General features: G+C 38.1%; 2 protein-coding genes across 4 annotated transcripts; one reads left to right on the forward strand and one right to left on the reverse strand.

Annotated features, from left to right (window-relative positions):
* The first annotated feature begins 5,761 nt into the window (after window positions 1-5,761).
* LOC147865686 (uncharacterized) lies at window positions 5,762-10,791 on the forward strand. Of its 2 annotated transcripts, none has more exons than XM_087318555.1 (7): window positions 5,762-5,932; window positions 6,248-6,572; window positions 7,379-7,502; window positions 7,599-7,728; window positions 7,824-8,008; window positions 8,298-8,682; window positions 9,028-10,791. In XM_087318555.1, the coding sequence occupies exons 1-7, from the start codon at window positions 5,843-5,845 to the stop codon at window positions 10,312-10,314; spliced, it is 2,526 nt and encodes an 841-aa protein (XP_087174681.1). In that variant the 5' UTR covers window positions 5,762-5,842; the 3' UTR covers window positions 10,315-10,791. The 2 variants fall into 2 exon arrangements, with proteins under 2 accessions (XP_087174681.1, XP_087174682.1); XM_087318556.1 differs by having other exon boundaries at window positions 5,769-5,932; window positions 6,240-6,572.
* Window positions 10,792-11,729: 938 nt separating this feature from the next.
* Window positions 11,730-16,704, reverse strand: LOC147865687 (uncharacterized). Of its 2 annotated transcripts, XM_087318557.1 has the most exons (9): window positions 15,833-16,704; window positions 15,644-15,733; window positions 13,860-13,988; window positions 13,605-13,733; window positions 13,343-13,438; window positions 13,023-13,118; window positions 12,681-12,793; window positions 12,260-12,572; window positions 11,730-12,083 (listed from the first exon to the last, which is right to left on the reverse strand). In XM_087318557.1, exons 1-9 carry the CDS (start codon window positions 16,514-16,516, stop codon window positions 11,919-11,921), a joined length of 1,815 nt encoding a protein of 604 aa, XP_087174683.1. In that variant the 5' UTR covers window positions 16,517-16,704; the 3' UTR covers window positions 11,730-11,918. The 2 variants fall into 2 exon arrangements, with proteins under 2 accessions (XP_087174683.1, XP_087174684.1); XM_087318558.1 differs by lacking the exon at window positions 15,644-15,733.
* Window positions 16,705-17,161: the final 457 nt, after the last annotated feature.

Here is a 17,161-nt window from a genome sequence, read left to right on the forward strand (position 1 = left end):
TCAAAAGAAAATACTCAATACAAACATAAAGCATATGTACAAAGTGTACCCACACCATCTACAAAAGGAAAAAGAACATTAACTTAATATAATTCTACAAAGGATCTTGTCTATACACGGTAGAGTAAATTAAGTTAGATTATAAGTTATGTATTGTATTGTGTGTGTGTGTGTGTGAGTGAGTGAGTCATGGGTTCAACCCCTACATTCCACAATGGGATATAATGAAATAATAGATATCTATGGAGTAATGGAGAGGTGAGAAGATTGGGTTTCAAACCCAAGATGTAGTGCTACTAGTGTAAACAACTTACCACTAGGGTAAGCTAGGGTCAACTACCATATGTGGTCCGATCGTTGATATAGTGGATATCAAACAATTATTTTTTTCGCCCTTCATGCTGAATCTGCGTGTTTACTATGAATGCAGATACTTGTTAAAAGCAGTTGTTGCTTTCTGTAGGTTTGAACCTCTTGCTTGCTTGCTTACTTGTAAAAGGTATGATGGGTGAAAACAACAATTGCAAAAGCTAAGGTTTTAATTCAAAGTAGCCTATGCTACCTCTTTTTTCATGTCACCTTGTTGTTGAGTATAGAAAAAGAAATAAAATGGGCAAGACACTACGAACATTTGGGTATTGGCCCCCGATATCTATGAAAGTTAGTGCGGAGACTGAACCGGTACCCTTGGAAGAAGTTATGGTGGAGATCGGATAGAATGAGGCTTTGGCAACAACCTTTCCTTTCCTTTCCTTTGGCAACACGACTTTGTATTTGTTCATTCTCATGTGCGTATCTTTTCGATGGTCTTCTGAAAACTATAACATTCTACGAGAACACATCCAGTGACCCGTCTCTTGACCGTAGCAATTTTATGCATAGTTGGAACTATAGCCTCGATCATGGATACTAATAAAATAAAACCAGGCACTGAGAACAAAACCAGATAGTTGGTATAAAGTAAAATGCCCGATGTTTCCAAGTTAGTCCAACTTTATATTCTTTCAATATAAACCATATATCTTAGATAGGTTGTATTCAAATTGGTTGGTAGTATTGGAATCTAATCATTGTCTAGAATGACAAAGATTTCCAACCAGGAAATCAGTCCAATAGTACCACCTAGTAATAAATAATGCAATATATTCTCGTGGATTTCCATTATTTTGATACTTGGCATCATCACAACAAATGGAAGTGACACGACAATTACGCCTTATGATAAGAGAGAGAGAGAGAGAGAGAGAGAGAGAGAGAGAGAGAGAGAGAGCCCAAATGGATGTAGCTCAATTGGTGAGGTTGCCCAATGAAGACCAGGAGGTCATGGGTTGAACCCTACATTCCACAGTGGCATCTATTGAATTAAGAGATATGTATAAAGTATATAATAGAGAGGTGAGTAAATTTAGGTTTCAAACCCAAGACATAATGGCTTGTAGTGTAGCTAAATACGATAAAAAAAGAAAAAGAGAGAGATAAGTCATGGGTTGAATCCCTACATTCCACATAGGCATCTAGTGAATTGACAAAGAGATTTTTTTATTTATTTTTGGATATAGATGTAGTTCAGTTGGTAAGGTTGCCTATTTGAGACAAGAAGGTTATATGTTCGACCCGTACATTCCACACTGAGACTAGTAAAAGGCAGGAATATTATAATGATAATGACATTGCTAATCAAATGCTAAACAACGACAAAGAAGGATCATCGATAACGTTCACAAGAGAGAGAGAGAGAGAGAGAGAGAGAGAGATTAAGCATTAGGGGAACATTACAATGATAATCAAATGCTAATAAACTTTATATTCAACTATATAGTCAATATTATATCACAACATGAAGGGGTTGGTTTATATAACTTTACCTTCTCTAGTTTGAATGCACACAATGGCTCAATGACAACGACAAAGAAGGATCATCAATAATGTTCACAATCAAGTTTGATGATACTCTCTTGATATCTCCGTTGATGTGCAATAATCGAGTTGAAGGGGACGTTATTTGGTTCTCATACATGTCCTTAAAATCTCATACAACCTAATGTGGTCATAGAAGAGGATACTTAGAACAATTACATGGAATGTTGGGTGATACAACACCTATTCTTTCCTCAATCACGTTGAGAATGCTTGAAAATCCCTAGAATCTACCATGTGTCTTGAGAAATGGTGGATGAGCTTAAACATTTGTTTGATAATATGGATGGCTCTCTTAGGAGAAATTGGTTTGTTACGTAATTTGGCATGACCTTTTACTTTTTCCCACAACATATTTCTCTATAGGATGAACATGAATATGCCAAATTCTTGAAACTAAAAGTTGAACAATAGAGAAACATTGTCTCCACATCAAAGATTGCAAATATTGGAGCAAACATGTAGTAATGGATTTGAAATAAAATGAAGGTATTTTCTTTAGGTTTGATACTCAACCATAAATGAACAACTTTCCTAGTCCAAAGGTGGGGACAAAAAATATACGACCAATAAAAGATAGTTTGTTATGTAATCTAAGTTAAAGAAGTTTGCTTCCCGTTAACAATTGTGTATAGGTAATGAAATGCAAGCAATCATGCATGCTCTAAGCTAAGAGAAATGATGCTTGAAAGAGGGTCGACTCTTGCAAAATACAATGTTTGAGATATTTCATGGTTAGGCCAACTCTATATATTACAATCAAATAATGACATCCTATAAATTTACAAATGAATAAGTCTTTGTATCCTCGATATAACTCAAATTATTTGTCTTTTGTCTAAAGCATGGGATTCATCATTTGATCCAGCAAAAGGAGACAACATCTTGTTGGTAGGTACAAAGTATGAAGTAGTTGGATCCCCTAACATCGACCATAAGGTAATATTGCCATCTCTATATGAATGACAATTGGCTATTTTTTAAGAAATAATGCATTAAATCCCCGTATGCTTGTCTTGCTCCCATTAAATACAACTAAATGTCACATCAAAAGAAACTATGGTCCTATTAAATGTGTTGTATCACTGACATTTTTCTCCCAGTGAAATGAGAATTGTTCATGGAATTTGATCCATCTAATCGAAACCCCTCATTGGTAGATAAATCTGCCCAAATGCAATAACTTGTATATTTCAACACTAAATGAACACATAAGGTTTTATTTTTTCAAATACATTTCAAGTGTTCTTCTTGAACATAAATGTGATCCATTCCATTTTGCCATATTTCGAATTACAAGGGATTGGAAGTGTTCTACTAGTGTTATATTTTATTATTACATGGAAGTTACAGTGATATAAATGACATGATGGAGTTTCAAATTCTAAAAAATATAGCATAAAATTATCATATTCAAATATGTACATTTGAATTGTTGTTTTTCCAAGATACATCATACAACATGACCATTCTTTTTCTCCATATCTTAAAATTTAAAAATATGTAGGTATAGTTGATAAAAGAGTACGTTTGGATGAGCAGATATGCTGGAAAATGGGGTTTGTTTCAGTTTTTTTTTTTCCAAAAAATTCTACTTCCATTAGTTAAGAAAAAGTAGATAGAATAATATACAACTCATGTGTTACAAGCCACTTTGCAAAAGGCTACAAGAAAACATCATGTATAAATGAAGCAGCAAAGCCTCGTCACATAATTACTCGACTGACTCCCATCAACATGAGCCTCACACAACCCACATTCAACAAAGACACCCTCCAATCACTTCACAATTCAGCACCTACCTTTATGTTTGGTACCATAGGAGGGAACAACCATCGGTTTGGTTGATATATCCACTTTGCATTGCCATCCACCATCTGTAACAAACATCGGAGAGACGTCGGGGTTTGTTTCAATTTTGTTGGGGATAAGGGCCGCATGAGTTTTGCTAGGTTTTTTTTGTTGGTTTTGGAGTTGTTCCTCTATGTTTTATAAATTGATCCCATAGTGGATTCAAGTTGAACTTTGTTGCATTCTATTTGCAAAGTAGTGTTTTTTTGGCAAGGAAAAATATATAGATGATATAAGTGTTACAAATTATTTCTAATGTAAGCGTGAAATAAGGAAATAAATGGTAGACAGTAAAGAAAAAGAGAGAAAGAAGGGTGTCGATCCACCCGATCACCCCCAAGCGAAGGCATCGAGACATACTTGAGCCTTGATTGACGTCTCATACCACCACCATGGCATCGAGTCATACCTGGTATTGTCACACTTTCTACAAGAGTTTGTTCACCACGAGATTGCAATCTCGGTGTAGTCGAATGATGCGTCTAATGAGGGTAGTTATGCCTCGTATTTATAGTCATACCTAAGGCCCCCAAGCAAGTTCACACTTTGCCCTTATGGGTTATCTCAATGCCTAGTATTAAAAGTAATTCTCCCTTCTTTACACTCTCGGTTAACCCTCACACTTTTATCCTCGTGTGTAGAATACTACGGTACAAACTACTAAGGGATAAATTATGGTCATGCCTGTAACAATAAGAATGTAAGTCTTCTACTAGTGTTTATGGCTTGTCCCTCAGTGTGGTCAATACTAGATATTGTCGAGCAACAAAGCTTACACTTGTTCACTCATGAAGGTTCACCTATTATTATATATGGAAGTTATACATGATGAGAATGAAGACAACGCATAAAACACTTCCACTTGGAAGAACATTGATCCACATGCATAGGATTTGGATATGATCTTATTGCACAAGTATGTAGTGGGGAGTTTCTTAAATCAGTTTCCAATATTGTTGTTCGCAGTCCCCCGCTTATAACTTTATTTATTTCAATGAATTGCATACATTTGGATTGAAAATTGATTCAACGTTGTTCCTCTTGACAAATGGTGGCAAATGCTATGGAACCTCATCAAAGAACAAAATTTCAATATTGTTGTCCATAGTTGCCCACTCATAAATTCATTTGTTACAACGAATTCCATAATTTTGAATTGAAAACAATTTAACACTATTCCTCTTGCAAAATGGTGGGAAATGCTGCAAAGCCTCACAAAATAACGGATTTTGAAAGAGGACTCACTTTGAAATGGTGGTGGAAGACAAAGTAGGCTCCATAAACAAATTGTCGTGCCAATAGATGTAAAATAGTGGAGAATGACACACATTACTCCTTTTAGGTGTAACCATACAATGGAAGTACAAGCATACATGGTCCTATTCGCCCAAAGTTCCACGTGAAGTTTGATATAGAGTCGCAATAAGTCGTAGTATACCACCATGGAGCCCCCTAAAAATTTGGCCTTCATTTTAAGTGTAACCAAAGGAGGACAACTAGAGAGAGGCAAAAAATACAAGAGTTTGGAGTGAGGATTGTGATTGGTAGAATGAGTGAAGGATGCATGAAACATAACTAATTCCAATGCTTCTTTTTATGTTAAGCAATATATGGGTTATCTGACATGTTAGTAATAGTCCCCACTCATTCGTGTCTTTGTACGTTTGTTCGACAAGAATGCGGTCCAAACATATTGTGGCCTTCCATGTCACCGCAAGCAAGGATTTGGGGGAGGGTTACTACACAAGGGAGATGAAACATGCAAGGATACATAAGAAATAGGACAATACCAAGTATGGTCACATACATACATACGTACATACATACATACATACATACATGTGCAAAATACGTACATACATACATGAATGTACAAAATACGTACATACATACATGAATGTACAAAATACGTACATACATACATGATGGACTGACTCTCTCTATATTTAGAGGCTTTTCCAACTACCTTCAAATCTAGTGAAAGGGCGCCAAACTGTTTTCCTTGAAGGGTCGTCTTTCTCATCTTCTATTGATTTCTGACTTCGATTCCGCCCATCGCCCGCCCATCGTTGCAATGAAAAAGAATCGCCCTACAGAGTCTATGAAGCCTCCATCGCTCGGATTGTTGCCCCCTCCCTATTCGAAGAATGCCTCTGCTGCGCAGGTAGGGTTTTACATTGCCGTGTAGGGTTAAGATTAGGGTTCTCGTTTTTCTTCTTCTAGGATTAGGAATTAATTAAGTTTTTGCATTGATGTCTTTGTAGGATTAGAGAGAGGCAATTGCTCTAGGATCGGGGTTTTGCATTACTGCTGTTTTGGGTTTAGGAATAGGGTTAAGTCTTTGCATTACGGTTGTTTTAGGATTAGGGTTTTGCATTAATGTTGGTTTAGGATTAGGGTTGTGCATTGTGTTGCATTACCTTTCCCTGCAAGGAACACATTTAAAACCCTTGTGGTGCTTTTTCTGTAAGTTCCCCAGGAAGGGAAGAAGTTGTCTGCGCGGAGCCGAGGCTCGTCAAGTGTGCCGGCCAGCAATTGCAGCACTTCATCTATTTCTCGCATCTCTTCATCAAACAAAATGCATACCGACACAGAGCAAGCATCAACGAGCAGAAGTGAGAAAGTTGGGCAGGAGGGAGATGATGGTTTAGGGTCCGCTGGGAAGAAAAGAAGGAAGAAAAAGTGGTCAGATGACGTTAGGGTTGATCTGTCTTGCTGTAAGTATGAGGTTTTGCGGATTGCGATCCAGAAAATGGGATGGCAGGAGGCTGTGGATGACAAGGGGTGGCATGTCTTCTGGACGGGTATTCTCTTCTTCCACTTCAGATAATGTTTATCCTTGTCTATGATGAGAACCATTCTTAAGATAACGAGAACCATTTGCTATGGCCTTGTAAGCTGTTTGATGCCAAACATTTTCACATATCAATAGACCATGACTGTTTACTCTGGTTTGATACCATCTATCCGAGGCATCAATAGGCTATGGATTGGTAAGCATGTTTGATTCTAGGGCCTTGTAAGCAGTATGTGGCCATTAGGCTTCTGAGCTTGTACGATGCTATATTTGGACATCAATAGGCTATTCTATTGTAAGCTTGGTTGATGCCATAATGACATATCCATAGGCTATACCATTTCAACTTGCAAGATTGTTTCATGTCATCATATTGGCACATCAATAGGCTACCGCATTCCAAGACAGTTTCATGCCATATTGGCACACAAATAGGATACAACCTATACACCTTCTTGGTTTTCAGAGACACACCAATAGGCAATGGACTTGTTGGAGATCTGGCGGTGCACATTTTCTGCTCTTAGTGGACAATCAATGATCTATGGCTTTTCAAAATTCTTTCGTGCAATACATTTGGCAAACAATAGGCCATAGTCTCTTAGACTCTCTGGATATAGCTGTGTAATCATGTATGGTGCACTCTCTGCTCTAGTAGACACATAAGTAGACTATATTCTTGTAAGCAGTCTGGCTGTTACCATTTTACATATTGTGGTGCCATATCTTTTTGATTATTGACCTTGTAAGCAGCCTGGAAATCATATATATAAGGTTGTTTGATGCTATGCATTTCTTTCTTTTTCTTAATAGACACATCAATAGGGCCAGAAAGATTGATGACCTTAAGGCGGGGACAGAAGGTCAATCATTTTCTCGGTATGCTTCAAATCTGCCGTAAAAAATCTCTTGCACGACATCTCTCAAACATGCGCCGGTAAGTTAATTTCTCTAACGAACTTTTTGTACTCAGTTTTTTTTCACATCTAGAATTTTTAAGCTCTATATAATCAGCAAAGGCTTGTGCAACTAGGATCTTCCCTGCAGAGTATAAGTTCTTTCCACGGGCTTTTATCCTCCCCAACCACATCCAAGATCTTGTTATGAGGCTCAATACTGATAGGATACGAACATACATTCTCAAACCGGACAATGGATGCCAGGTACCTTGGCATGCAAAAAACGTGGTTAATTTGCTTGGCCTTTCACATAATTCCTCCGTTTGCATTTTTCATATAGTTTTTGAATGATCTTGTAGGGTCGTGGAGTGGTGCTAGTACAAAATGTGGCTGACTTGAAACAAGCCATCGGAGGAATGGCTGGTTCAAATATGCTTGCACAGAAATATCTGACAAACCCAATGCTGCTCAATGGATTCAAGTTTGATCTGCGCATTTATGTGTTGATTCTATCATGCGATCCTCTGAGGCTCTTTCTTTACAGGCATCTCTCTCTCTCTCTCTCACTCACACACTCTCTATAGTTTATATCAAAAGCTTATATCATGTATCTGATGGGGGCTGTAACTTTCTGATCTCATAAGTCCTTTGGCAGATGTTAATGCTGCACTTCATTCCGTCTCTCTAATATACTCCTCATTAATGTACTATGACAGCTCATTCTGGAGATTTCCTTTTTGTGTTCATATGTTCAGTTTGATTTGCTAGTGTTCTGTGGTACAATTTATATCGCATCTTCAAAGTTGTCATGATGTTCATGATTGGATGGACAGGGAAGGGCTCGTCCGATTTTGCACGGAGAAGTACATGAAGCCAGAGAAAGCTAATTTGAAGCGAAGTTGCATGCACTTAACAAACTATGCGGTAAACAAAAATAATACAAAATTTGAGTTCAATTCAAGCTCGTCAGAGACAGACAAAGGAAGCAAGTGGACATTAAGTTCATTATTTAAAGCATTGGCCGCAAAAGGGTATGATATTGGAAGGCTCAAAAGGCAGATGCGCAAAATGGTTGTGATGACAATCATATCCATTGTTCCCCATCTGATTCATAACTATAGGAACTGTTTAAACGAGGATGACAATGGAAGATCATGCTTTGAGTTACTTGGGATGGATGTTTTACTTGATGAAAAATGCAGGCCATGGCTCCTGGAGGTATGCAGCCTCATCTTATTAGTTATATTTGCTTCTTGTTCATATATTTGAGTATAACCTCCATGTGGTAAAGCTCATCAAGCTTGTCATTTCTATGTTTTGCTTGTGAAGGAAAACCATCTGATTTCAGATTTTCTCATTTAGAATCTTGATGCACTTTTTGGAGTGGTAAAAATTGACTTTGTGAAGGAACTATATGTGTATTAAACTTCTTAAAATGTATTTTCTAGGACCTACATGATAAACAGTTGTAAAAAATAACTTTTGATGAGCATCCACAAGTAAATTTAGCACAATGTATTGAATGCTGAGACACATAACCAACTCAGTTATTATGCTCTACAGGTCAATCATTCTCCTTCGTTTGCGATTGACACACCCCTAGATTTCAAAGTCAAGGAGTCTTTGCTAAGCGACACTCTCAGGTTACTCAACGTGGACCCTTCAGGTGTCTCAAGGTACAAGCTCCAAGATAAGAAAGGGTCCAAATTGCGCTTATATGGTGTTCGTCAGAGTAAGGATGACCTAGAAGAGTCATCTCTAAATGCCCCAAGTCACCAAAATAGTAAAATCACTGAATATGATGAATTCGAACGCAAGAACCTCGGGAATTATGATCGTATATATCCTCCAGATGATCCACATTTGCAGAAAGCCTATGATATATTTTTGGCAGGCGCAGAGGATATTTTCAAGCAGTCATTTGACATGAAAGTGAAGAGTGCAATTCTCAAAGCCCAAGAGCATCGAAAGAGGGAGGAGATGGAGAAGGAGGCAGCGGAGAAGAAGAAGCAGAAGAAGCTGCAGAACATGAGAAAGAAAGCTCAGGAAGCTGCGCAACTAGCTGCGTTGTCCCAAAAACAAAGGATTTCCTTGGCAACCAGTAGTGTGGATTTGTCTGATATCAAAGAAGCCCTCATCCTTGACATGGCTAGTCCGCGCTCTAGTGTGGAGACACCTACAGGTTGGGAAAGGGCCTTTAATACATTAAATACCGTGCCAGAGAGCAGAGGACTAGCTCAACATGCCGAAGCTAAACCTATTCATATTGCCGCAAAAAGGGGAGCTTTAGAGGTAATTAAAAGTAATTTGCAGCACGAAGCTTCGACAAACTCTATGGGGAGAAATTTTATGTCAGATACTGGCACAAGTGGGGACTTTGATTCTGGGTCGATGCCAGTCCAGCTATCTGTTCAATGTAATCGTAACCCTAATAATGACATTCCCACAATTTGCTCCCCGAGAGTTTCTTCTCTGCCTTGCATTGTACCTCATTCAGTATACCGACATCGTACTTGGAAGTCTTCCTATTCTCAAGTTTTGCACCATGGCAAGAAACAACTTGTTTCAGAGAATGTCCCAGCTCAACCACACTTCTCTTCGAGGACATTGCTGGAGCTCAGAAGAGAGAACTTGGCTAAAAGGAATGCCTCTTTTGTGAGTGCCACAGATTGTCATGGATTAAAATCTCCATTTCACTTTTCTAATGCTTTCTTAGCTGAGGGCAGAGATTTGTTTGCATGTGATGACGGATACCCATCTCCTTTTCGAGCTCTGAGCATGAGTGCGAACGTTAGGGGTGGCTTGAAGAGCAATGGACGGATGTGGCCGAGGCATGCCGGGAGTAAATAAAAGAATTTTCATTGAAATGGAAGTTGGAGAAGTGGGCTTTAGCCTTTGATCCAAGTTGGTCAATATCAATGATCTGTTTTTGGTGCTCAAGGTGATACTGCGGTCATTAATGCTAGGAGTTATTCAAGAATGGGGCTGGGTTCTTACATTTGAAACCATTGGATTGCGATTGTATAAAGGAATGGCACATTGCCCTGATGTTTTGGAATGTCAATCTCCGGGGTCTCCCCTCATCTACCCTTAATACCTTTCCATCATGCATTGCTTGTGAAATTGGCACATGTAGATACAAAAAACGCATGTCTGTACAAGGAAATTTATTGAGGAGGTATGTATACATGTAGGTGAACACCCATTATTTATGGGACTTCCAAATTTATGCTCCAAGTTATACATAAAATGTACATGTAAATGGTTACTCTAGATTGTAAATTCAATAATTTAAATGTAATATTCTGGGTATTTTATCTTTCAAATTTATATGAAGTCTGGAGTCAAAACAATGTATGCTAGAGAACTGCGAGAAGTCTCTATTATTGTATTTATAATAGAAGGGTGTGAAAAGATGCTCATTCACTACATATGCATGTGACATGGGCTTAGTCAATCAAAGGTACAGCTTTAGATCCTGGTGTTGAGTGAGATTTTGTCTCTTAACTTATCAGTACCTATGACATATGAAAGGTGATTGTGTAGGCTATAACACAAATTACTACATATGGTACAACTAATGATATACTATGGAACGAGTTGTGAAAGTGAAGAAGTGCATGCCTTTGTGGTATAAAATTAAATGTGAGAACCATGTGTTTTTGATATATCAAAGAGGTTGATGATTGAGGTTATGCATTTGACACTAATCTTTCTTGATTGAGTCACATCCATGAGCTTTAAGAACAAACCATCTTGGGCTTTTGCTTAAGTAGTGATTCTTTCCTTAATGATTCTTTTGTAGTAAAATGTTTTTTATGATCCTTTGTAACATTGCCAAACTCTGTGTAACATATGTACACCTACTTATTTTGTGCCTTCATTTGTAATGCAAGGATGTGTTCACTTGTAGAGGTCTCCTAAATCTTACTTGGAAAGTTATGCTTCTAGCATGCTCCATAATGATTTCCAAGGGTAGCCCATTATGATAGTTTGATGGTTGCCCAATTGGAAGGGGTCTATCTCTTGGCTATGGAGTAATAGCTAAGTGAAACTATCAAATTTCAAGCAACCTAATCAGAGTATGATGCAACCTGGCTAGGTAAATCTAATTTGATCTAATTATACCTACATCATAAATTAATTAGCTTGATCTGAAGTTGGTTTCACCATAGTTAGCTCAATGTGATTGGCTTGTATGACAATTGAATAAAGTTTGTAAAATTGCATTGGATCATCGTTATGTTTTCTGGTTGCACTTCACGTTTCAAGTAGTAACCGAAAATTTCATTCAAAATATAATGTGGTATTACATGGTGTATACAGACGAGATGTCTCATATGTACAGGGATCACATCCTCATGAATTACACTGATCAAGTCTCTGAGACTTCGAGTTGGTTACAATGATGTTGATAGCTTCCCTAATGTCAGGGATATGCAGCCTTTCCTAATCTATTTTAACTTCCTACTTCTCTTTGTATTGTTCTTGCCTTTTTTGTCATCTTTTTTGTCATTCTTTCCTCCATTGGTTTCATTTAATTTCAATAAAGGTTGCTTGGGACTTTGTATGACACCACCCTTGCGGCCTTTTGTTGGTTGTTTGTCCTTGAGTTGCTTCTGTTCATCCAACAAGTGTGCTTTCAAAATATAATTATTATTAATACAAGCAATAATATATGTGGTATTAAAGGCTGTTACATACTAAGACAGGTCCAAACACAAAAGTTATATATAACATCAAAGTTTTCCATTACAAACATTACTAAACGTAATTTATATGCCTATTTTTATACCTCAAAGGCGATAGCTCGGGCAGTGGCACAATCTTCTTGCAAGCTGGAGATGGTGTGTGTTAGAGAAGCATTTTGCTTGCAAACATGGGCCAAGAGTTCAGCTGTGGACATGTGGCCACTTGTAGCTGATTGCAACAAATGTCGATTATGGCCTGACAAACCCTTGAGATCAAGAAGCTCGTCCCAACGTGGGCGTGGTGTTAATTGACCGAAACTGTCAATCTGCGCTGCACCTTCAGTTTCTAAATCTTTCAAGGTTTTCTTTAAGTCCATCACCTTTGCCTTTTCAGCTTCTAGTTCTTTATTTGGAACTCTGGAATAAGGGTTTTATCCATGTATATAAATCACTAGTGATTGTTAATACCTTTCTGCAGGAAAAATTTAGGATAAGTGATATGAATTTGTTCGTTACAAGATAGACCTGTCCGAAGCTTCATGTCGCAGTACGTCCATCAGTGCACGAGCTTCTTGCAAGTTTTGTTGGGTGATATTGTAATTCTCTTCAAGCTTCGCATGTCGCTCATGCCTTGCCATCTGCGAAAGAGTTAAAACAATATCAAAGAGTTAAAACAATATCAAGGGTGTTGTTGGCTAAGTGGTTGATCCCTTGCCCTAAAATCTATAGGTCAAGACTTCAACTCTTGCATCTCTGAGGACCCCAAGGACTTGCATCTCAGATTCCAGAAAAAGTTAGCTTATTTTTATCTAGTATTCTTCCTTATTTCATAAAAGCTAAAATTTTGAAGTGGATTGACCACTCTACCTGATCACATTGTATCTGATGAGCTAGGATCTGGTCCATTCTTGCTTTTTGCAATTTAATTTTTAACTTCTGCACCTCTTCTTGCAAAGTCCTTACCTTACAAAGCAGTCATACACATGAACATCCTATTTATGTGCAATCATAATCATCATCCATTATAAAAAAAACACTCTTTCAAATTCAGTGTCAAATAGTTCAGGTTCCACATTTTGGACATCATATATACCTTGATGCCCATTTGAGTATTTTTTTTGTTTTAATGTCAGCAATGCATTATAAGTAAAAAAAAAGCTAAGAGTTTTGAGAAGAAAAAAGAATACCTCAGAAATAGTAGTTTCAAGAGATACAACAACTGTAGTCAGCTTTCTTTCCATATCTCTCGCAGTTTCTTTGGTTGTTAGGTCATCCATTAATTCCTACTTCATCAAGTGTATAAAGAGGAGATACAATTAGTAAACTAAGATAAAAGATTATCAATTCGTACATCATCAAGTGCATAAAGAGGAGATACAATTAGTAGACTGATATATAACAAATGTTTCATGATAAGAGTATTTAAGGGAAGAAAAACATCTATAATACCTTGATCTCGTTTTTAACATTTAAAATTTCAGCTTGACGAGATAGAATTTCAACTTTTATGCTGTCTTTTTCACTTGCAATCTCTAATTTACGGTCCTGTAGCTTGCCAACCAACTCAAAATATGGCACCTAAAAAAACATTGATCAACATACACATGTTCAATCTCAATTTTCATGCATGGTGATGCAAAAGTAAAAAATATTTAACTTCTTTCCTCAAGTCTCAATGTGGAAGGGGGTATATGCAGCTCTTACACGTTGAAAAGTCGATTCTCCATGCTTGACAGAGACATTGGTACTATATACAGATTTGTCAAGCTCTTGGTGGATATTTGAAAGCACTTGGGCAAAAGGAGTCTTCTGCTTTGACAGCTCTCCAAACAGCTGAAACCAAAAGTAAAGAAAAGATACAAACGATCAGTTGTATTACAGTCAATAGAAACAAGAAGATTATTCATTGCAAATTGTGGTGCCTTTGTTCAATGTGACCCTCTCTCTCTCTGTCATATAGTGCTCACAAAGCAAATGGCCAACTCAGAGTTTCCTCCCACCAACTATAGAGAAGTAGGATGACTGCTTTGCATACCTAGAGCTGAAAGAAATTGCAAATTATTTGAAGGAGAGATCAAAAGCGAGGAACATTTTGTGTACGAGCCCAGCTTAAAAGCACATCAGAAAGAAGCCTTTCACCCTCTACTGCAATTCCATAACAATTGAAAAATGATGGAGAAGGCTGACCCATGACACATTTGGCCAAATCTTGCCCAAGCTTCAAATAAATAGGAATCAACACTTCATTACCAGCTGGAATGGACCGGCAATCGGACGTTATTGATTTCTTCCATAGCTCCACAACTCGACTGACAACATGCCATGGAATCACCATAAAGCGAGCACAGTACTGCCAACCACAATGTAGACTGCAAGACTAGAATAGAAGTCACATGGGTCATACCATCACCAGATTGCAAAGTTCATTGCTTGCTATTTTTGATCCACATGAGGACACCCAAATGCAGTTGCTGAACATTTTCACAGCCTTGTTCCACTGCAATAACCAACCTTGGATACGATGTCCAATCATCACTACTCGACCCATATATATTAGTTACGTACTTCATGATTGTATACAATCTCCAGAATCATTTCTCATGCGCGCTAAAATCATGATCATAGAGCTTTTATTTTTGTTTCAGCATGGATAACAATAATTCACCCATATTTGTAATCATGATTAGTCTCATAAGTCGACTATAAGCTCTAGTAGATGTTAATCTCTCAATCTCTCTTTTGTGTTACAAGGTCTTGACCAAAAAATTCAAAAGGGGGTTATAATAGATCTGGTAATTGTAACGTTCTGCTCTTCATCAAGAAACAAGGACATGGGCCTCTGGGCCTCATCTTTCAGTCTCTTATTACTGTCAGAAATGGGCAAAAGCTTTGTTAGTTTCTGCTCTGTTGTTTCTTGTGGCCGGGTTGATTTTTGCTCCACGTCAATGAAAGGCAGAAGATCCAGTTCAACTAACAAGCTTCTCTGGTACCTTAGTCAGTTTTATTAATCTAGGTAAATTTATTGAGGTCTCTGTTTCTCAAATATGAGAAACCATTTAAAGATGTAATCTCTTGTTAAGTTTCATAGGCAATTGATGAGTTGTGACAAAAGGTTAAAGATGTGTAAAACAAGGAGGCATCTAAGAAGTTACTTTTCGGAGAGCAATTATCATGCTTTTGTCATACACAGATGATTTGGGATATTATATTCATTTAGATGAAGAAATAAGGTCAGACAAAGAATATTTATAGGTGGAATTAACTTGCATGAGAGCAGATCTCACACTCATACTTACTGTACATCAAATTACTGGAAACAAAGTTAAAAAGATCACGATCATTCCTTTTAGTAAGCAAAACAGTGCCAACCAAAGCATGCAACACAGATGTACACACACATTCATACACATACATGTGTGTGTCTGCGCGTGCATTTATGTATGTGTGCATACGTAAGTAAAAGAAGAAATGCATATGCATAGAATTACCTTCCAACACACTCTAAAGTCATGCACATCTGGTACTGCAGGATCATGGAGTGAATGCTTATGCCTACTCAACATTTCAGCCAACTTTACCTTAAATCCCACCACACATGACAAAAACTGACCTCAGAATCACGATCAAACTGAAAGAAGCTCACAAAATGGGTTCATATAAAGCTAGTAATTAAATACCTCGAGATAGAGGGTGGACGACTTGAAATGTCCAGGATCAAATGTTTTATGGGAATAAAACAAATCTTGAGGCTCGAGAGCCTCAGATTCATCATCAGCCAAGGGCTCCTCTTCCACGATTACATCCTGTTCACACTGGGGAATAGTCACATGATTGTAGTGGAATGAAAGGAGCCATTTGCCATTGGCAGGTGGCGGTGGCTTCACATGAGGCGGTTGGATGCACACAATGCGTTCAGCATTCGGGTCATCGGGGCGCCAGTCTTTGCGGTAGTGCTTCCGCTCTTTGTGGCAAAGGCATTCACGATGCCCTACAACATGATGCTGATGTGGCATAGGTCTTATGGCAGCGGTTCCACCATGTTCAGGATTGATTTGGTGCTGGTGATGAAGAAGATTGGTGGACGTGTGAGGGAGGAGGTGCATGATAGCAGCATGATACGAGGGGGCATTTCGGAGGTCATAATCGAGGGTGTTTTTATGTTGGTTGAGGTTGTGATTATGGCTATGGCTATGGCTATGGCTATGGCTATGGCTATGGCTATGGTTATGGTTGTGTCTGTGGCTGTAATGGCGGGCGCTGCTGGATCCTCCTCCTCCTCCTCCTCCTCCTCCATCGCATGATTCGAGAGCTAAGGAAGAGGAAGAAGAACGAGGGCTTTGATGCTGATGTAACAGCTTCATCCAAGCACTGGCCCCTGCTTCTGTTTCTCTCCTGGCGCATTAGACATGCATTGTACACAGACGGAAAGAGGGGGGAGGAGGGGAGAAGAAGAAGAAGAAGAAGAAGAAGAGAAAGAAAGAGACAGGAAAACAACAGAGCGAGGGATGAACAGAGTGAGTGATGAATGAAGAGGCTCGTCGAATAGAGACAGAGAAAAGATGTGACGTTTTGTTTTGTTTTGTTTATTTACATAAAATTACATACAGACAACTCTGCCTTCTCTAATTTATGAAGATGTATTATGTATACGTAAACGTGTATGTATATGTAGCAAATGGCACGGTTCGGTTTCTTTGCCTTTAAACCGAACCGAATCATTTATATAAAACAAAAACCAAACCATTTATATAAAACCGAGCACGTGTATGTATGTGTAGCAAATGGGGTTCGGTTGCTTTGCCTTGAAACCGAACCGAACCATTTATATAAATAAAAAAACCAAACCAAACCAAACCGTTTATGAACTCTCAAGCCATTTAAACTAAACCATTTAAGAAAAGGTAAACCAAACCATTTAGGGAAAAGTTGCAAACCGAGCCATTTAATAAAAAATTTAAACCTAACTATTTAAGTCAAACTAATTAAAAATCTAAATAAACAAAAAT

The sequence above is a fragment of the Azolla caroliniana genome, unplaced genomic scaffold (genome assembly GCF_043228905.1).
Source record: "Azolla caroliniana isolate FFs.n. ecotype wild unplaced genomic scaffold, voAzoCaro1.0.p SCAF_4, whole genome shotgun sequence".
Lineage (NCBI taxonomy): Eukaryota > Viridiplantae > Streptophyta > Polypodiopsida > Salviniales > Salviniaceae > Azolla > Azolla caroliniana.